At 39.9% G+C, this 20,080-nt stretch overlaps 7 protein-coding genes across 13 annotated transcripts in view; 5 read left to right on the top strand and 2 right to left on the bottom strand.

Annotated features, from left to right (window-relative positions):
• The first annotated feature begins 84 nt into the window (after window positions 1–84).
• Window positions 85–3,199, top strand: LOC109536435. Its single transcript, XM_019902651.2, has 10 exons — window positions 85–257; window positions 500–629; window positions 688–829; window positions 884–1,062; window positions 1,118–1,665; window positions 1,721–1,862; window positions 1,915–2,097; window positions 2,156–2,370; window positions 2,425–2,648; window positions 2,710–3,199. Exons 1-10 carry the CDS (start codon window positions 181–183, stop codon window positions 2,940–2,942), a joined length of 2,073 nt encoding a protein of 690 aa, XP_019758210.2. The 5' UTR covers window positions 85–180; the 3' UTR covers window positions 2,943–3,199.
• LOC109536437 lies at window positions 3,199–3,784 on the top strand. Its single transcript, XM_019902653.2, has one exon. It carries the CDS (start codon window positions 3,199–3,201, stop codon window positions 3,661–3,663), a length of 465 nt encoding a protein of 154 aa, XP_019758212.1. The 3' UTR covers window positions 3,664–3,784.
• Window positions 3,710–5,990, bottom strand: LOC109536436 (mRNA export factor Gle1). Its single transcript, XM_019902652.2, has 4 exons — window positions 4,662–5,990; window positions 4,242–4,606; window positions 3,961–4,187; window positions 3,710–3,909 (listed from the first exon to the last, which is right to left on the bottom strand). The coding sequence occupies exons 1-4, from the start codon at window positions 5,837–5,839 to the stop codon at window positions 3,775–3,777; spliced, it is 1,905 nt and encodes a 634-aa protein (XP_019758211.1). The 5' UTR covers window positions 5,840–5,990; the 3' UTR covers window positions 3,710–3,774.
• A 903-nt stretch (window positions 5,991–6,893) lies between these two features.
• LOC109536310 (E3 ubiquitin-protein ligase Nedd-4) lies at window positions 6,894–15,146 on the top strand. Of its 7 annotated transcripts, none has more exons than XM_019902471.2 (18): window positions 6,894–7,485; window positions 9,601–9,680; window positions 10,080–10,161; window positions 10,221–10,259; window positions 10,318–10,478; window positions 10,728–10,887; window positions 10,953–11,092; window positions 11,149–11,275; window positions 11,368–11,622; window positions 12,246–12,382; window positions 12,459–12,664; window positions 12,716–12,840; window positions 12,904–13,133; window positions 13,185–13,306; window positions 13,361–13,601; window positions 13,667–13,895; window positions 13,952–14,121; window positions 14,180–15,146. In XM_019902471.2, exons 1-18 carry the CDS (start codon window positions 7,276–7,278, stop codon window positions 14,280–14,282), a joined length of 2,817 nt encoding a protein of 938 aa, XP_019758030.1. In that variant the 5' UTR covers window positions 6,894–7,275; the 3' UTR covers window positions 14,283–15,146. The 7 variants fall into 7 exon arrangements, with proteins under 7 accessions (XP_019758030.1, XP_019758031.1, XP_019758029.1 ...); XM_019902472.2 differs by having other exon boundaries at window positions 6,895–7,485; window positions 10,737–10,887; window positions 11,365–11,622; XM_019902470.2 differs by having other exon boundaries at window positions 6,895–7,485; window positions 10,731–10,887; window positions 11,365–11,622.
• A 637-nt stretch (window positions 15,147–15,783) lies between these two features.
• Window positions 15,784–17,125, bottom strand: LOC109536317 (5'-deoxynucleotidase HDDC2). The gene is made up of 3 exons (XM_019902483.2): window positions 16,700–17,125; window positions 16,251–16,451; window positions 15,784–16,183 (listed from the first exon to the last, which is right to left on the bottom strand). Exons 1-3 carry the CDS (start codon window positions 16,815–16,817, stop codon window positions 15,909–15,911), a joined length of 594 nt encoding a protein of 197 aa, XP_019758042.2. The 5' UTR covers window positions 16,818–17,125; the 3' UTR covers window positions 15,784–15,908.
• Window positions 17,126–17,129: 4 nt separating this feature from the next.
• LOC109536312 (protein misato) lies at window positions 17,130–19,518 on the top strand. Its single transcript, XM_019902476.2, has 6 exons — window positions 17,130–17,368; window positions 17,745–18,188; window positions 18,262–18,579; window positions 18,635–18,884; window positions 18,947–19,231; window positions 19,287–19,518. The coding sequence occupies exons 1-6, from the start codon at window positions 17,210–17,212 to the stop codon at window positions 19,484–19,486; spliced, it is 1,656 nt and encodes a 551-aa protein (XP_019758035.2). The 5' UTR covers window positions 17,130–17,209; the 3' UTR covers window positions 19,487–19,518.
• Window positions 19,519–19,586: 68 nt separating this feature from the next.
• The window catches only part of LOC109536316 (outer dense fiber protein 3), a 1,361-nt gene continuing 867 nt past the window's right edge, over window positions 19,587–20,080 (top strand). The window contains exons 1-2 of the mRNA XM_019902482.2: window positions 19,587–19,735; window positions 19,787–20,002. Coding sequence (XP_019758041.2) covers window positions 19,717–19,735; window positions 19,787–20,002 — 235 coding nt within the window. The 5' untranslated portion in view covers window positions 19,587–19,716. The remainder of the gene's footprint in view (window positions 19,736–19,786; window positions 20,003–20,080) is intronic.

The raw sequence follows: 20,080 nt of genomic DNA, 5'->3' as shown, positions 1-20,080 counted from the left end.
ACCTTTTGAAATTAAAATTAAAAAATTGAATTAATGGCACCAGAATTATCTGCATGGGCGCTGGCAATACCGCTTTCGTTTTTAGGTTGTGTTTCTCTACAGTATCTATTTCTACTGACAGTGAACAATGAGAAACCGTTGAGTAATCTACCAAGTGTTTTAAAGAAAAATTCAAAAATAATGGAAGTTTTTGAAGATATTGCCAAGTGGCTCAAAGATATGGGATATGACGGAAGAGTCCCTGCTAACCTTCTTAGGTAAATTTACACTTGAAACTCTATTTTTTTATTCATTTTTTTTGCTCATCGCATTCTCATTTTTCTCGTTACTTGAAACCCCAGACATTGAAACTGATGAGTTTTTCCTGCTTTCCTTCGTCATAGTATTCGTCCTAAAAGCCCGAAAAACTCACGCACTTCAAGCACCGGTTGAAAGTTCCTAGTTCTGTTTATATTGAAATCAGCCTGGAATTTTAAACACATTAATTGTCCCTTTAAAGCATATGCAATCAGCAGACAAGCCACATATGGAAACAATTAATTGCATCAGTTCGTCCCAGGGAAGAAGCGGAAACTGTGAAACTAAATGTAATTCGCAACAGGTTGAAAATTAAACCCATTGACCAACAGGCAAGTTCAATTTGTACAACTGAACGTCTCTCGTTTACCTTTATTTTCTCGAAATTAGGAGTCTTTTCCGTTTAAAGTCAAGGAAATGGAGGCATACAACCACAAATTAAACCTCGAGAAGAAGTTAGAGCCGTTGAAAGAAACTGTGGAAATGAATAAGCTGAATGTGAAGCAGATGTATGCAAAGTATAAAATGAAAGGTATGTGAATAAAATGCTCTGGTACTTAGTAGCTGTTTTGTGATGCATTTTCAGAGATTGCTTTGAAAGTTTTAAAGAGCAAAGTGGATGAGAATGAAGAACGCCAGTTCCTGCTGGAGTCCAAGATGGAACTCTTGAAACAACAGCACTTGGAGGCCGAACAGCTCGTGTCCAAGCTGGAAAGTGTTATCCCAGATGAAAGAGATCAGAATAGTACCATCAAAGACATTTCAGTGAGTTTCTTTTAATTCACCAAGGGGGTATTACCATTAAAAACACAAATTACAGCCAATACTGGAACAGTGCGCCTTGAAACTGAAACGGCTAGTGATGGAAGATGAAGAATTAAAGATGGAAGAGCTTAGCAATATCTCCATGCAATCCAACAGCCGCCTCAAACAGTCCCTTAGAACGCCCCAAGGCGGCGATCAAACAGCGTATGGAACAAGGGATGACCAGGAATCAGGAATATTCCCCTTTGTTATTGAAGGAAGCAGCTTTTTAGAATCGTCTCGCCTTACTAACTGCACTCCGATGCGTTGCAACTCCCAAAGTTTCTTTGATTTCAACTTGTCCATCCCTGCGACGCCTGTAACTCTGAACGGTGCCAAAGGCTCAGTTTTCAAAGTTCCTAATACGACCTTAATGAAGAAGAACATGAAAAGTGATCATTCCTCAAAGAAAGTGTACAACCACCCTGAAGTTACAAAAGAATGTAGGAAAATTCTGCAAGAAAACGATGTGGAGTTGATATACCAAACGCTAAAACACTTGAACGGGAATGCTGTAACGGAGCTTCAACAAATCGTTCAGAAGGAAAGACTGCAAACTTATCAGTAAAACTTATCGATTCTAGTTTTATTTGATTATTCATCTAAGGGTTTTGAATAGGGTGGGAAATAAGAAGATCCCTGATCGTGATCTGGCAAGGTTGGCATTCATTCATGTCGACACTGAAATGAAAATTCGAAATCAGAGCAGAGAGATGAAAGAGTTGCTGGAAAAGATCAACAGTCGTAAAGAGCACATCCTGGTAAGCCAAAACTCATCCCTATTTAAACCTGTCTGGAGTGTGAGCATTTTAGACTTCTTTTACTGGAGGTAACAAAGCTCAACTTGAGGAAAGGCTGGAGAGAGCCTTGATGCAAATTTCTTTCAACACCACAATGGCCGCGACGCTTAGGGAAATAAACGACCAGCAGTTTAGCACTAGTAGAGTGGAAGCAGAAAACTTTACCTCTAAGGTTCAGAAAATCAAATTAGAAATAGTAAGGTTTCCTCAAAGTATAACCAACAAGCTGGACAACAGGGTCATTTTCTTTCCAGAACAGTAAGCTGCAGCTAATCCAATTCATTACTAATGAAATGTCCCAAGCTGTAAAATACATGAGGAGGAATCAGGACTCATTCAGCAATTCCAACTGGCGGTTGCGGTCTTTCACATTTGACCCAAGCTGGATGAATTCACTATTGAATAATACTTGGGTGAAAGAAATGCTTGTTTTCAAAAATGTCCCCTTGGATTACCAAAGGCAATGCACGTTAGTTGAATTCTTCAATTGAAATGCCGAAAGTTCATACATGTTTCTTTGCAGAAACTCGAATCTGTTTTATAGGGACCTAAGCCCGACATGGTATAGTAACAGTATTCAAATGGGGCATCAGGAACTGCAGTTGCTGGTTGATATTCTAGATGGTCCTTTCGATGCGCCAGAAACAATTTTGCTGAGAATTACCAACGCCAAGATGAAGTTGGACGCTTTGAAAACAATGTCGAATTCGTTAAAGAAAAACAAGTACTTTGATGGCCAGACAAAATGTGAGTCTAGAATCCCGAATTTGAGTTTGGATTTTTATGTGCTGAGTTCTTTTTTGTGTAGACTCGTCCGAGGAATTGATGCAACAAGAAAGTTACCTGATCCAAGCCCTAGATAGTCTGAAAGGACTAGTAGTATCGTCCAAGTCCTATGAAACATTGGCGGCAAGTGAAGTGGTAAAACGTTCATTTCAAATTTGGATTGAGGCCCCAATGGCAGATTTTATATCCGATAGAAGAACAGTGGAAGGGCACAATTATCAATATTTCAGGAAAAAACTGGCCAACTTATTGTAAATGTTGCCTGAGGCCAGTGGTTAAGTATGAGAATTTAAATTGTTTTTTGCTTTGAATTAAGTAAGCAGGAAAAGTTCCGCTAGCTCCGTCCAGAAGCTACGCGCGCGAGTGAGAACGTCGCAATAAACACGTTATTCACAGAATGCGCCTAACTTAACGCGAGTCTCAATGCTTGATGTAGAAAGGCTGCTTAACCTCACATCGGCCTTTAATGAGAGATCTTGTACATTGATGAAATTAAAGTTATTTAAACAAAATGACAATAACTAATATGACTCTAGTAAAAGTGGCTGCAGTGGGAGGCATTGCCACAGTGCTTATGGGATTTACAGCCAGAGCGAAAATAGAAAACAACATAAAAACAGCGTCGTTTTACAAAGAAGCCCTGGAACAAGTTCGGGGGCACCCTGCTGCAGTGCAACTATTAGGAAAGCCCATTAGGGACGGTTATATCAATGTGGGCAGATCCAGTGAGAACCTTATTGAAGGGAACAAAGGACATTTCACCGTGCCGCTCAAAGGACAGAAACAAAAAGGAACCATGTATTTATATACCACCAAAGAAGACAATGATGTAGAATGGACCCTCAGTCGGATAGAGCTGGCCGTTGCTAACTTGCCAGATAAAAAACTCATAGTGAAAAACGATGAAAACAAGCAAACAATTAAGCTCGAAGTTGCGGTAACGGATTCAAAGTCGGTTAAAAATGGTGAAACTTGATTACCTTATAGCACAAAGGAAATCATGTTTATACAGAAATACGGTGGACGTTTTCAAAAGGCTTGTTAAACTGTAAATAAGTATAATACATCTGTTACAATCAGGCTCCAATCACCAGAAAGCATAGTCTATATACGTCGGCGGCTTTTCGAACTTTCCAGTCTTTATGTAGTTATTTAACAGCTCCTCCAAGCGCTCAAGCACGCCTCCCAAGTGTTTGGTTTCTTTGCATTTGGGCAAAAATATCTAAAAAATCCAGCTTAAAATGAGGAGAACCATGTTTCCAGCACCACTCACTTGTAGAACAATTTTTAGAATTTTTTGAAACTGCTTCCCATATCGAGCATCCATTTCGAAGCCGACCGTTTCCAAAAACACTCGCAATGCTGTTGCCGTAATGTCGATTTCGGGCTTCAGTCGTAAAAACGACGCCAACCATCTCCAGCCAACTTTTAAATTGTAGGGAGATTCCTGTCCCCGCTTCGGCTTGGTAATTAACAAGGCAAAGTACAGCTTCATGATACCTGAAATGGGTGTTTAGCGTCCAAGCCAACGGACATTCGGATTTGGCTGCTTACCGCTCATTCTCATGATAAACTTGTCTTGTTGCTCCACATCTCCATTATTGTATTGGTAGCCGCGTTTCTTGAAGTAGCTCTCATGGCTTTCATCTACGCCCTGTGGAATATAATAGGGCACCAAGTAAGGGCATGTTTCGTAGAAATAGGCCAACACAAGCATGCCAAAGTCGCTGAAATCATTCCAAAGCGACAGTATTACAGATGCATAGCAGAAGGCGGATTCAGGATTACTTGAAACATTCGTATCGCCCTGCATGACAAATTTCTTAGCCAACAGGTCCATACAGAAGGAAATTCCTTGTGGGTGTTTCGATGCGTTTACTGCGTTATCGCCCACCATTACAGTTTCCCCTCTAAGCAAGCTAAAAAGCCGTATAAGAAAAATTGTGAAATTTAACTGAAAAATAGTGAGAATACCTGTGAAGTTTCCTGTATTTGTCCAAAATGTGCTCCGGATTAACATTGGATAACGCGTTAACGGAAATGTTAATAGTTTTTCTGCAGTCGTTCCTAAACGTTTTAACCTCGTGTGATTGATTGTTTTCCACATCGCTAATTCGTTCCTTAAACGCTTTCCTGAAGTTTAGCACCGCCTGATATATCTGTAGGTTGCTTAAGCTGATGTAGGAATTAATTTGCTCCGCAATATCAGAAACGTTGTCCGCTATACTACCAGCTACCGCTACTGGAGCTGCATTTGTAGAAGGATCAGGTTGATGCACTACTTGCTTATTTTCTTCGATACTAGCTGCGGTTCTTTGTTCTTCTTTTCGTTTATCTTCGATCGCTGCATCTATTTTTCCCTTAAGGGCAACGATGTTCTCCAACACGTTACCGGACACTTCCACATCCTCGTCATTTACATTAATAACATTATCACCTTTACACTTTTCAATGATTTTTTCGAATTGTTCATGAAACCCTTTAACTGCATTGATATCTAGTTCTAGACTGTCCTTTAAAGCCGGAATTCCAGTTACGGTTTTTATCGACTCTATGATCTGCTGAAACACCACACTATACTTTTCTTGATTTTCTTTGATGCTCAGCACCCGATTGGCCAAAAGCTGTCGTTGCCTTTCTCTATTTAATAGCTGCTGTTTTTTCTGTTCCAAATTTTCTGCCGCAATTTTCCTCATCTGGGCAAGTTGCGCCTGTTGAGACGCCTGAATCACCTCATACTGTTTACTGGCTTCGATCAGAGTATTCTCCTGTTTCTGCAAATTGTCGTTCAGCTTTCGTTGGGCATCAGCCCATGCCTGTTTGCCACTTTCTTCCTGCTCGGCATCAAACTGCTTAAAACGACGAAGTCGTTCTTTCAGAGCATTATGCACATTTTCTTGCCTTTCCCAGTCGAACAGCTGCAGCAATTGCCGCGTGGGCACCCCCTCTTCGATCACAGGGCTAGTTTTTACCGAGTTTGCCTCATCAGCCTTTGAACCGGGCGCTTTAGGTTTTGGTGCCGCCAGCTTTCGATCACTGCCTGGCTTTCTCACCGAATTGGGGCCTATAGTCACGTCAGTTATTAAATGGTTCACAAGGGCCACTCTGGCCATTATGGCCCGCTGTAGGGCTTCGTCGAAATCCTCGTCCATTGCCGTAAATCAAGGGTTTTCTTTAAAATAACATGGAAGACGCGTAATAACCAATTAACCTAGAAAATGTTCGACGATTTGAGTGAAAGACGGATTGACGTGTTTGGCTTTGACCACGGACCACAGATTATCAAACTATTAAGGTTTGGTAACATCCAGTGGCGTGCAGGGTGTTGGGATTATGCAGTTGCATTTACAGGGTGTTTGAGTAATTGGATGGTTTTAGGAATATAGTTAAAGGGTTAAATGGGGGAAAATTAGAGGATTTTATTTTGGGTTGGTTTTGTTTAGTGCTCTTAAAATATTGCGACAATGTATGGTTAACTTTGAAAAACCCGCAGAAATTTCGGATTTTCGCATTTTACGTGGCAACTAGAAGAATTTCTAGGACGGTGTTTTATGTAAAAAAGTGCACGTTTTAAGGCTCTATCACTCGATGATAACTAGAACTTCACCGCTCAACCGGTTCTCTAAATACGAGCTAAAGACGGTTTACAAAAGAGCGGTTTAAAAGACGTACATTATGTACATTTTTTGCCTTTCGCGTGAAAAATAGAAACATTTCTAAAATAATGTTTTACATCAAAAACTGCGCTTTTAAATTTAAAGTTACAGCTTCAAAAAAAACACTCAAACAAAAAAATATCACTCAACTTTTCTAAATATGAGCCGAAAACTAAGGGCTATTTAGAAGATCCGCAATAATTTTGAATTTTCGCACTTCGAGTGAAATCTACAGATCATAGGGAGTGAACATTGATAAATAACCGCGATTCCACAATAAACTGCGAACGCGAGAAACTGGCCAACTAGCAAAATACCCTTACATTTTTTCCCAATTAGAATATTATTCTCCTAATGCATCGCAGTCGAAAGCATGATAGTATTTTTCAGTGGCGAGTGCCATTTTTGGAAGCTATTATACGATCATTTCAATGAATTATTCAAAGCTTCACTGGCTCAAAAAACTATTATTGCAATAAAATATTTTAAACTAAGCATATGCAAAGGTTTGTTTGCGTGTTTTGTTCACACTCGCATATAGAATTCTATTTGCCAAGCTCGTTAGTGTTTGGGAAGCGTCTCCTTGATCGGTTCGGTTCTTTGGATACACATTAAAAATCTTATCTTTCAACAATATAATGTTATCTCTATTTACAAATTTATAAACTTGAAACTCTACTGAGAATCTTAACAAAAGGTGACACGATTAACGCGATTTTCGCTTCTAATGTGAGGACTAGATCCGAGTGTGGTGATATACATATTGAAGTTGGAAAAGGTTTACACACTAACATCGGTCGATTAGCTGAGAAACCAGTCGCTCGGTTGGTCTAAGTGAAATGTTGCTAAAAGAGCGAAAAGTGCTGAAGTGTTTAATCAGGATGACAAGCATGGAAATCTGAGTTAGAAACGACGTAATAAGACTGCATAAAATGCTTTCAATGCCGCCGCCCGTCGATTCTTCATCTTCATCGGAGTCACCAAGCAATGATAGCGGCAATAACGGCATAGAAGTGCAGCATATCTTCAGACCAAGAAGCAGCAGCTGGGGAACTCACCATCACAATAGGAGAAGTCGCACTCCTTCGGTGATTGCCGTTCAAGAACGAGCAAGAAGGCGGACGAGTTGTATGCCAAGTGTGGTGAGTTCATTCAGCTACTCAAACGAGGGACTTTTTTAAGTTGTTTTTCCTAAGCAGGCCACGATTTGACTATAGTTGCGCAACATTCAACTAAATCACAATTTTTGTCTGGAAATATGGGAGATAATCGAAAGGTCAAAACGCAAGGAATTTGGCTTGTGATTAACTGGCTTTGGTTAATACTACTTGATAAACTTAAAAGGGATTTAACCATTGGGGCATTAATTAATATTCAGTAGAAATAGTGAATAGAAATTTTGTTGAATTCCGGCGCATTAAATAAGGAAACTGAAGCGTTGAAGAAATTTGCAGTTTAATCCGAGCGAAGCAGAGTTAAAACAAAAACATGACAAACAAAACAGTAGCTAGATACGGATTTCACTGTTCGAATGAAGACGCTTTTGTCGATGCGTGTAGAAAGTTTCGTTCTTATGCCATCATCAGGCTTCTTCCGTCGTTGAAAAATTTTCTTCAGAAAAATCTTCAGAGTCGAGCAAAGCACCTTTCAAGATTGCAAGCCGCGCTCGGTCTTACAAATCGTTAACAAGAAATTCTTTTCTACAACGGCCTAAAAGTTCGAAAAACTTGCCAATTTTTGTGATTTCAGTTGAGTAGCAACTTCAGATTTGTTTCTCCAAAAAAGTAAAACTCGAACGGAAGAATTAGATCTGGTCTTAAGTGAGTTGCGACTGTTTGCCGTTGGATAAAAGTATGTTTCGATCCAGAACTTTTATACTGGATAGTCTTTGAATTGTTTGTTTACTCGGTCTTACAAATAAGTTTTTATCACGTTTCGGTTTGTAGTATTTCACAGCAAAAAAAAGAAAAGCAGCCCGATTTTTTCAAAATTATAATACGAAAAAAATATATAAAAAATTATGAATTTCGAAATTAATCTCTAAAACTTCCTGGGTGGCAGTCATTTTTATTAAAATATTTACAAAGCAGCTTTTCAATCAGAACGTTCTGGTATTTTCGACCATAATCAGTCAAGTAATAAAAGTTGTATAAATAAATTAATTTGAAACACATTAGGAACACGTTTTATGTTTATTATTTTTTTATTGCGCCCCCGATATTGCAATTCGCAGATAATCAATAACATTCCGGCTTTTGAGCTGACTGTGAAAAATACAGGAATTATACTAAAATTAAAATTAAAATTCATTAAAAATCTAAAAAATTCATTATCGTTAATAAAGTCGGTGTGCACTGCGCGCTACTGCACTTGTTCAATTCCGAACAAACCCCCCGGTTTGTTTGAAATGCGCTGTTGTTTATTGGAATCTAACCCCAATCTATATTCCGTCAAAACTGACAGTAATCCTTGATTAAAAATAGAAGACATGTCAAGTTGTGTATCCATTTACTGAAACACCTTTTATTTTACGTTTTTCATGTTAAATTAAAGTGTACGGTAGTGAACGTTTTTTAATGGCTTCTGATCATGTTTTCGGATACATTCCCCAGATAGAAGAAGATGGATTTGTAAGTAAACGTCGTAAACACTTTATTATATAGTGCGACTATTGCCATATCAGTTTTATGGATTGTATTGTTTAATTCCCAGTTTTGTTAATTCAATTTATAGTCGGCTGTTTAGCTCGTCCAATCATTACACGGCCGAAACGTTTTGTGCTTGTAAGGATGACGAATTTCATATCTTACCTTTTCCATAATCCCCAGCACATGACCTTACAATGCTTGGAACATATCATTATATTTCGTATTCTAGGATAGTAATTAATAATTTATCGGCAATGAGAAACAACCAAGACATAAATATATGTAATGCGTCTGATAGTGAGGAGCAATTTTAACAGTTTTGCCAGGAAATTGGCACCTTATCTAGAATTTACTTTGTGATAAATATGCTAATGTTTGGCAGTTTCAAGCACTACTTGGGTATTAGATGCGAACTATTGCTATAGAAAAGGCTACGACATTTAGTTAAAAATCAATCAAACTGAGGCCCTAATGCAAACCTGAAGTTCGAACTACAAAAATTAAGTTTAATGTTTGGATTATTCCTAATCCGTATTGCTTATCCTGCCAAGATTTTAACGGCGTCTCGAATTAATTCTGAACATTTTAATCCTCAAACTGTTATTTCAGAGTGAAGAGTCAACGAGCCAATTGCACCTTAAAGTAGTTAAAGGCAAGAATTTGATGAAAAAGGACATTTTTGGCGCCAGGTGAGTTTGCATTCGCACCCAAATAGGAAACAACAAGCGATTGTTATTGAATCATAGAATTTGCTAATAATTAACCTTGAAAGCTCTAGTAAGAGCAACCTTCATTCTGGCCAGTAAAAAGTACAAATTCACTGCCACAAGAACCCGATAATCATTGTTAAAATTGGGCCATAGATGCCTATGGGTATTTGCTTGAAAACCAGACCTAATTATGCAATTTGATCAATGCTGTTTGTTTCCACACTCGTGTTTACTTGCCTGTTAATTAACTTACATAACTACACCAGTTTTATTACTTGTTTTTAATGAAATAGTTCGTTTATCGCATAGGTAATCGCTTTTTTAAGTACTGGGGTTTTCAGTGACTTTCGTTTGATAATTTTAACATTGATTTTTTAGCGACCCTTATGTTAAAATCGATCTTGTGCCAATAAATGAGGATGCAATTATTGACTCTGTATTAACTCGGACTAGGAAAAAGGTACAGGAAAATTGTAGTGTTTTCTAAAAATGCATTTATAAATGTTTGGCTTTTTGCAGACGTTGAATCCGGAATGGAACGAAGAGTTTATATTTAGGGTAAGATTTTTATGATCGTTTTTTATGATTCATTTGCATATAAATGTGCGCTTTTTAGGTCAAACCCACTGAACACAAACTAATTTTACAAGTTTTCGACGAAAACAGACTGACGCGGGATGATTTCCTTGGCATGGTGGAGCTGTCGCTCGTTAATTTACCAAAGGAACGAGAAGGACTCATAATTCCTCCAATAAAGTATTTGCTCCGACCCAGAAGGTAAACCTTCTCCAACTCAATAGAAAATTTTTTAATTAACCGTTGTAATGATCCAGGCATGTGACGGGTTTGTTTCACAGTTTGTCTCATTTGGGTGTAATTCGTTCAGGGGATTTTCAAACGGTTGATTAACATTGGCTATTCAGGTGTTTGCTTGTTGAAACCAGTTGAATTATAACACTGCCATCTTCAAGTGCTCTGACTTCATTTAATGCATGCTCTTCATTCGTGTTCTTTCACGCAACCTAGCAGTTTTAGCGCCAAGTCTCGCGTCCGCGGCTACCTCGAGATCTACCACGCCTATCTCTTCGATGGGGGTTCTTCAGCGCCTATTGCTGCCATTGAAGAGCCGCTCAACACCAACGAATGGGAGATTGTGAGCGAAGGACGGGAAGAAAATGCATCTCAAGTAAGTCTAACCTGGATGAGTTCAGTGATTTCGAGTTGGCGAACAATCCGGTTTTGGATTTGCAGGCGATTCTCGTTTCTTCAAATTCTACCGAGTCTCAAGCGCCGCTGCCATCCGGCTGGGAGGAACGGCAGGATGCAAATGGCAGAACTTACTATGTCAATCATATTGCCAGAACCACGCAGTGGGAGCGACCCACGTTAACGTAAGCCTGCCTGTTTAGAAGTAAGCTTTGGGTTCCTAGTTCTGCATTTTCTTCAGGAGCAACACGGCTGAGACTGAAGAAGTGACTCGAGGGGAGGACAGAGAAGTATTCGAACGACGATATCACATAAGCGCGGAAGAGCAAAGCAATGGACGAGGCGACACATCAACCAACAATAACCAGGTCTGTCTTGCACCTGATTTTACTTTTTTGCACTGAATCCATGGGCAGAGTAAAACAGCACATATTGGTTACTTGCATGCCACATTTAGCAGTCCGATGACGACAACACACAGGTCGAAGAGTCGCTTCCAGCGGATCCTGTGTCCTTTGCAGGCAACAGTGAGCAAGATCGGAATCATCTGCGTCCTGCCGATGAAAACGCTGGCTCTCATGCAAGCGAAGCCAGTTCGGACGTGGCCAATCGACTGAGTGTGACCGATTCCGATTACAACGGATCGGCTGAAAGTGAGGCTGAAAGCCGGAGGAACTCATGGAATCAAACCGCATCCCAAACTCGCGTTGACACGGTAAACTTAAGCTTTAATAAGCCCAATGGCGGTAGATGATTTTCCTAGTTTTCTGACTTGTCTGCTCGAAGTTAGATGCAACACCGTTGTGTTCATTGCAGTTGGCCCAACACGAGACTAGAGCTTAATTTCAGCCTTATTTGCGTTATACGCGTTTTGCTTTCAGCATCTATATGCAACTGCTGTTTTTGTGTATTTGAACTAGTGTTCCGCCGACTGCTTGAACGCAACAACACAAACAAGATTTATAGCTTTTTAGCTTCTTCACACAGAAGCAATTATTATTGCCAAAGGAGTTTTCGTGTGTGTGTGTGGGTTTCCGGCCATTGTTTGCAACTGCTGAGTTCTTCGGGCATTTAACCCGCAAAAACTCGTCAGTTTCAATACTCATAATTGCGTGCTGGTGTGAGTTTTCCTAATGCAAAGGTGACGACAATTAATTTCGCACATAGACCGCCAGTGGGTTGTATTTAAATCGCTTTTGTATACTTTGTCATACGCTAGTTTGTGTTGCGTGGCACAGTTTACTGGAAGAGTGCCGAATAGAAAATCGCCGTTTACTTCAGCTTGCGCTTTATACCGGGGCTTTTCCATCATTTTAACCAGATAAATTTGAATTGCAGAGTTTTGACCAAGCTGATAGCAATAATTCATCGCGACGCGATTCTCCAGTTTCCGCCAACACTGGCAGCAGTAGACAATCGCAGACCGACTTGACGACAATCGGAGAAGATTTGCCTTCCGGATGGAGTGTTCAAAGGTCAGTAGCTACAAGTGGACGAGGGGAGGCGGAAAACGTTTCATTAGACTAACAAGCTTCTGCTGTTTGGGTGCAGAGCTCCAAACGGCCGCCTGTTTTTCATTGATCATCATGAAAGAACCACGTCTTGGGTGGATCCAAGAACGGGGCGTGCGAGTCCAATGCCCAACCAGCCTGCCGTGCCGCTAGTTAATCGGAAACCGGACGACGATCTGGAGCCTTTACCTGAAGGCTGGGAGGAACGCATACATACGGACGGGCGCATATTCTTCATCGACCACAGTGAGTTGCAGAAGTGTGCTTTCGACGCAGTTTTAGCCGAGCTTGTTCCAGATACCAGAACCACTCAGTGGGACGATCCGCGGCTTTCCAACCCGCAAATTGCCGGTCCAGCCATACCATATTCAAGGGATTACAAGCGGAAATATGAATACATGAAAACTCAGCTTAGGAAACCGGTGAGTCCAAATTATATCGAAAATATGTGGGCAATGAATGAGACCAGAGTTTGTCCTTTTCAGACAAACGTTCCCAATAAGTTTGAAATCAAAATACGCAGAAGATGCATACTGGAAGACTCGTTTAGAGTCATCACCACCGTGCCCAGGGTAGACTTGCTGAAAACCAAGTTATGGGTGGAATTCGAAGGCGAAGTGGGTCTGGATTATGGTGGCTTGGCAAGGGAGTGGTTCTACTTGTTGTCCAAAGAAATGTTTAATCCATACTATGGACTGTTCGAGTATTCGGCAATGTGAGAACATCAACAAGTCTGACTATTTGTTTGTAAATTTAGTTTTTCCAGGGATAACTACACATTACAAATCAACCCTACATCGGGATTGTGCAATGAGGAGCATCTAGCGTATTTCAAGTTTATTGGCAGAGTAGCTGGAATGGCCGTCTATCACGGCAAACTCCTAGATGGCAAGTCATTGGCCTTCATTGTCTAGAAACATTGTTTACTATTGTCGTTTGCAGCTTTCTTTATTAGGCCGTTTTACAAGATGATGTTATCGAAATCGATAGATTTAAAAGACATGGAGTCTGTCGACTCTGAGTACTACAAATCGTTGCTTTGGATTAAGGAAAATGATCCGTCCGGGCTGGATCTCACTTTCTCCGTTGACGAGGAGTCGTTTGGCCATACAACCGTCCATGAACTGATTGAAGGAGGCGCCAATATACCCCTAGATAATCCCAATAAAGATGAATATATCAAGTCAGTGCTTTATAGAAAGTTGGTTGTTTTCAACTTATTCTAAACCCGTTTTCTGTTTATTTCAGATGTATTATTCAATGGCGATTCGTCGGCAGAGTTCAAGAGCAAATGAACGCGTTTCTCGAAGGGTTCAGTGACTTAGTGCCTCTAACGGTAATCAAGATCTTCGACGAAAATGAGCTCGAGCTGTTAATGTGCGGCATTCAGCACATCGACGTAAAAGACTGGAAAGCAAATACTCTGTATAAGGGCGAGTACCATCCCAACCACATAGTTATTCAGTTTTTCTGGAGGGTTAGTCTGATTGAGTACTAGCTAAATTCATCTACAAAAAAAATGATTTGTTTCAGGCGGTTTTATCATTTAGCAGCGAGATGAGAGCCAGACTATTGCAGTTTGTAACTGGAACATCCCGAGTTCCAATGAACGGCTTCAAAGAATTGTATGGCAGTAATGGGCCGCAGCTATTTACCATAGAACGATGGGGGACTATTGACAATTTTCCACGAGCCCACACTTGGTACGTTCTCTGTATGATAAGAATTTAAGAAGCTATTTTACTGAGGAACATTTTGCAGTTTTAATAGATTGGATTTGCCACCATACGATAACTACGTTCATCTGAAGGAGATGCTGGTGAAGGCTATTGAAGGCTCGCAGGGCTTTGCTGGCGTAGACTAAATCATACAATTTATACAAAAATATTTAATGAGATTATTCTTTTTACAATTCTGTCCATTTTAGTTTAGATGTATTCGAGACAATGCTGATAACTCTACATCAGCGGCACCGTTATTCAAATGTCCCCATGTTATCCTCCCAAAATATTGATTGATTTTTGAAAAATTTAAAAGCAATTTTCTAGGTAATTGTGCTGTCTGAATGTAAGATGACAATGAAGTCGCTATCTAATGGAAGTAACGTAAATGGTTGTTTGAAATTTGAAACTAGATTGTTATAATGCAAATTTGTACGTTTAGATTCTATTCCGTATACTAAGAGACATGATTAAATGTTCATTGGTATATACACTTGTAGATTGTGATACTCTATTTATAGTTTTTTTTAATATGAAATTGTGGTATATAGACTTGTTACAAACTGTATAAAACTTATTATTTAGATGTATACATGCTAGTGTTTATCCTATCTTTTAGTGTCAAATTGCAATTTACTACTTCTTAAAACGGTTAATTTTAATTCTGGTATATTCGTAGTTAGATGACAGCAAGCTTTCAATTACTGCTGTTTGATTAGTGTATGAAAATGCTGTTTAATTGCATCCAACTTCACATGAGCTACTTGAAAAAATGAATGATGATTTACTACAAGCAGCTCTTTCGATAAAGACCAAAAAGTTAATTTAATTTTTTATGTAAATAGAAGGTTTGGTGTCGCTTACACTGCTACCGATTTTTTATCGGACACGATGAATTAGCTATATTTTTAACATATTACTTAACTTCTATTTAACGTTATACCCATACTATGAATCGATATCTTGTTCAGAACCTAAATGGTGTCCAAATAAATGATTTTATTACATTCGTTTAATTTCATCTTCCTAAACATTTCAAGGCTTATTGGCTGGTAAGCAAATAATAATAACAATATAATAATAAAAAATGTTTAGACTTCAGTTGCTTGTATAAAAACTGAACTTAGTTCAAGCTAAAAGATTCATAGAAGAGAAATCATTCTTACCAGCTTTCTGCAAGCCGACGCCCCATCCTCTATTTTCTACACATTAATCCTTCACACCAGAGGCAATGAATCCACTCCGAATGAAAAACATTTTGCAAAAATCTTGCAGTTTGCAGGCAGGATAAACAACCGCACATGCTTAAAGGGCAACAATGATTCTACATTTTCCGTCAAAGGACGCCATTCACACGACACGAAAAACTTGCGACCGATTTCGTTCATGGCCTGAAATAAACTGAATATTCAGGCAGCTTTTATCGAAATTTTTGCCGCATTTTGAGGCATAGAATGATTATAGAATAATTTGTTTGATAGCATTGTTAAGTATTTTGTAGAAAATGCCGGAACGGCAAACTTGTTTTTTTCCCAACATATCACTAAACTAGATCGAGAATTTTCTAAGCGTTTTCAAAATTACTCAGCTCCAGTTTAATTTTTATTTAATCGTAATGGCGATGAAATTCGCAAACTGAGCACAGAGAGTCGACAAGCTATTTATTAGATAAACAAACGCTTTTAAGGAATTAAAATACATTCAAAAAATAAAATTACTTAGTGTACTCTACTGTACAAGGAAAACTATGTACACAGTGTAACCCTTTATCAAGCAGTTTCTTTTGTTGGCCCATTACAAGACGCGTCACCTTTTCGTTGCTCTTCCAACGTATCTACCAGTTTCTTTATGAAAGGGTGCTCAAACTTCCCATTCAGAGCGTCGAAATATTCCTGGCATTTTTGCGGATGATTGTCGCGTTTTTCATAGTTTGCAGCCGTGAACAGAAGATCGAATCTATCCAGGTCTTTAACAAACTTTGCTTCTGGCGTTGCCTTCGATTCGTATTCTTTGTACAAATCGTAGATTTGACTACCAGCTGAACCTGAGACAAAAAGGTTTGTTTAGTATACATTTGAAATATGTATAGTACAGAAGATTAGGATATTGACCAATGTGACTAGTGATTTTCTTCATTGCTTCGTCTTCGAGTTGGTGCTTCACATCTTCAGGTACATTGTCATGTGGTGTAAGATCAGTTACAACTGCTTCAGCCAGATCGTGCACCAAACTTAATTGGAGACACTTGATTCGGTCGAGTTTTGAGTCGTTTCCCAGCAGGAAAGTCATTAAGGCCATTGCATACATGTGACCTAAAGTGGGAAATAGACCAGAAAACATGTAAGTTTTTTAAGCTCAATCGAGGGTTTTGGACTAAAATAATATAATATTTTCAGTTATACATTGACTTTTTCGCAGAAAACTGTGCCTTTGAATGTTAATTGCATGGTAATATTGAATTTACACCACGAACTTTTGCCAGAATATCAACCAAAACTAGGTAATTCTTGGAAAAAACAATACTTTTCTTTTGGTAACTCAGCTGCTGTTGTAAACCAACCTGATATTGTTTCATGGTCCTTTATTTTGCTGAAAATCCAACCTCGTCGTGGTAGATGCTTAAGATCATTGACGAACTCCAAAAACTTCAATACTTCTGTAGGATTTAAGCTGTCCATGTCTCTAAGGGGCTCTTATGGGCTTTTAAGTAATAACGTGGCGAAACTTGTGATTTATCAACTTGCTTAAAACTGACTGATTGATTAATAAATGCTGAGCGTTACAATCCATACAGTCGGTCTTATCTATACCACAACATCCAACGAGATCGTGAGATATCGGGCACAAATGAACTTTTTGTGAAAGGAAACACCTTGACATTGGGCATAGCGGGTAATTAATTAAATAGGTTAAATGCTTTCTATTCTTCTAAAAAAAGGCCCCCAGAGCAGAGAAATGCGTCAATTTTTGCGACATATTCTGAAAACGTAACGTAACCACAAACTATTGTTTACAGTGGTGAAGTTTGAGTGCTGGCGCTTAATGAACTAGACGATAAAAACTGAAAAAAATGGTCTCAAAGGAAATTTTAACTTTACAATTCGGTCATTATGCCAACTTTGTGGGTACGCATTGGTGGAACATTCAGGAGTCCAGCTTTCAGTACGATTCAGCTGCACCCTCTGAAATAGACCACAATGTGCTGTTTAGGGAAGGAATTACCCCAGCGGTAAGTAGGGAAGAAGTTTTCACAAGAGTTTACCCGGATTCAACTATTTCGGATTGCTAGCGCTTTGCCTTCAGTGACTAAGTGTTTGTATTGCCACCATCTGCAGGGTCGATTCTCATTTTTTCGTTCACTCTTTACGTTGTCAATGTATATTTGTTGCATATGTTGGGAATATATTGGGACGCGATCTTCATCTCAAGCTTTCAATTTTTCAAGCTTTGGAAAAATGTAGGTATTTCAATATTTTCATTTTCCCAAGGCTTCAAGAACCCCTATGCCTCAGAGAGAGTCTGATGAAAGTCATTAGCTGCGAATAAAACGCACACAAACTAATAAAACACCCTTCCACCTCTGTAAGATAAAAATATTCCTCCAGGGCCAAGTGACGTTTACCCCAAGGCTCCTACTTGTTGACCTGAAGAACAGCCTGAAAACCTTACCCATACAGGGCGATCTGTATGAAGAGCCCCCAGATCCTTCTCAGCTGTTTATGAAATGGGAAGGCCATAAAATCGAGCTCCAAGAGGCGCCGCGCGAATCAAAGAACGCCTTCCAAACGGACATCAACAACGCCAGTGCGTTACCGACCGTTGCCACAAAGAAGTACAATCTTGAGCAAGATGTACAAGTCTGGTCCGATTTCCTCTACTCAAGGTTCCACCCAAGGACTGTGAATGTTATCAAGCAGTATCAGCACTGCAATGCTGAAACGCCTTTCGATAGTTACAGCCTGGGGGCGGCTTTATGGAAAAGCGAAGTGTTTGAGGATCGATTCTCTGATGATATCCGGAGATATGTTGAAGAATGCGATTATTTTCAAGTAAGCCGTAATCCATATCAGCTTTATTTGGGTTTTAAATCACTCGATCACGTTTCATTAATATTTTTTACAGGGTTTTCATATACTTACAGATTGCACCAATGGCTTTGCTGGCCTTTCCTCAGCCTGTCTAGAGCACATAAGGGACGAATATGATCGAAAGTCGGTGCTGGTTTTGCCGACCATTCCAGCACATTTTCCCGACAATGATTTCCAGACTGCTCACGAACAGGTTTATTCGCTCATGAATGACTCCACACGAGTCATTAATCTGCTGCTATCTTTTAACACGTACCGCGAGTTCAGTAGCATGTTTGTGCCTTTGTGTACCAGTGAGGCTGGATGGCGACAGCCCGGGTTACCTCGGCAATTCTACCATACCCAATATAATGTAAGCATCAACAAATAGCTACAAAATAGTCTGGTGCAGCGCGCGTTTTTTGCAGCACAAATTGCCGTACCATTCAAGCGCCTTTTTAGCCGCTGCCTTGGACACAATTTCGCTGAAATATAGACTGGAATCTTCCACTTTTTCCCTGTCTGATCTCTGTGCCGATTTGACTGCAAACGACCGCAAAGCAGCGGCAGGCAGCCTTTGTATGCCGTTCTCTCTTAACGCAGATGCGGATTTAATTGACTGTCTGGACCAATGGGAGGGGCCTTTATACAAAAGCATCACTCCAAGATGTTCCATAGGTGATTAGCGATTAAGCCAATAGTTGCTGGCAACTTTGAGATTGATGAAATTAATCCCGTAGGCACGGAAAGAGTGATGCAACATCTGATGTTACGAGGAGTACCAGAGACCAGACTGAAAAAGCCTCCAAACAAAGCGGGCAAGCAAAAGGCGATGGCAGCCTACAATTGCAAGTCGGTCAAGGATATGTTGGAGCTTTTCCTGGCTTGTTCTACGTATGCGACTGCAAGTCACGTATCCACAATAAGCGAGGCTATGTCAACTAAAAATCCCTTTCCCGATCTGTTTGATGACCGCATTGGGGTGCATGGGAATGTGTCTGCCATCCCACGGCTGGAACACACACGTATGAATCCCATTATCTAGTGAATTAATTTGAATTTGCACGGGTTTCTTTCTAGGAGTCGAGTCAGTGCCAATCCTGGCCGGGCTTCATTCTGGCAGCGAAATCGGGCAAATGTTTGAATCTCTACACACTGAGGCCAAAAAGCTGAAAATTGCCCGCTTTAATCAATTCACCTTGGAAGCTGATGAATATGAGGACGCTCTGAACAGCGTCATGACACTGAGAGAGAACTACGAAGACAGCTTTTTAGTGTAGTTCACAGCTCAATAAAGTTCGCTTTTCTACAATACGAGTTTCGTTTTTCACCTCAACTGCTGCCACTAGCTGTGGATCGGCTGGTAATCCTAATCAATGTCAAAAATTGGTCATGTTTCATCAAATTCCTCAAGAGTTCTCATAACCGGGCCCAGGCCTTCATTGTTTCAAGAGGCAACATTTTTCTTCATCAATTATTCCTGAACGGGCTGTAGTTGAAAGCAGCCGAAATGGTTCGTCGCAATATTGGTAAGCGCGTAAAAAACTAGCTGATGGAAGTTCAACGCGTTTGTTTTTCAGGTCCAGGCCCGGGCAAGTACTTGCTGCCGCCAGTGGTAGGATTCGACCATCATGATTTCACCAAGTATCGCAATCCCCAATATTCCATGGGGGTAAAGTTGGGGTATTTGAAGAAAGAACTGGGACCAGGGCCGAAGTACCCAGTGGAAAAATTGACTCGCTATGGAAAAGCCAGCCCTCCGGCGTATTCCATCAAATCGCGCCAGAAAGCTTTAAGTAAGTCTCGACTTTTTCGCGCACGTTTTACAACTCTTAAACCAAAATTAATTCCTGGGTTTCAGTCATTTATTGTCT

Source organism: Dendroctonus ponderosae, unplaced genomic scaffold, assembly GCF_020466585.1.
Source record: "Dendroctonus ponderosae isolate FM_Combo_2020 unplaced genomic scaffold, Dpon_F_20191213v2 Dpon_F_20191213_6, whole genome shotgun sequence".
Taxonomy (NCBI): Eukaryota; Metazoa; Arthropoda; class Insecta; order Coleoptera; family Curculionidae; genus Dendroctonus; species Dendroctonus ponderosae.
This window is presented reverse-complemented; position numbering and strand designations above follow the sequence as displayed.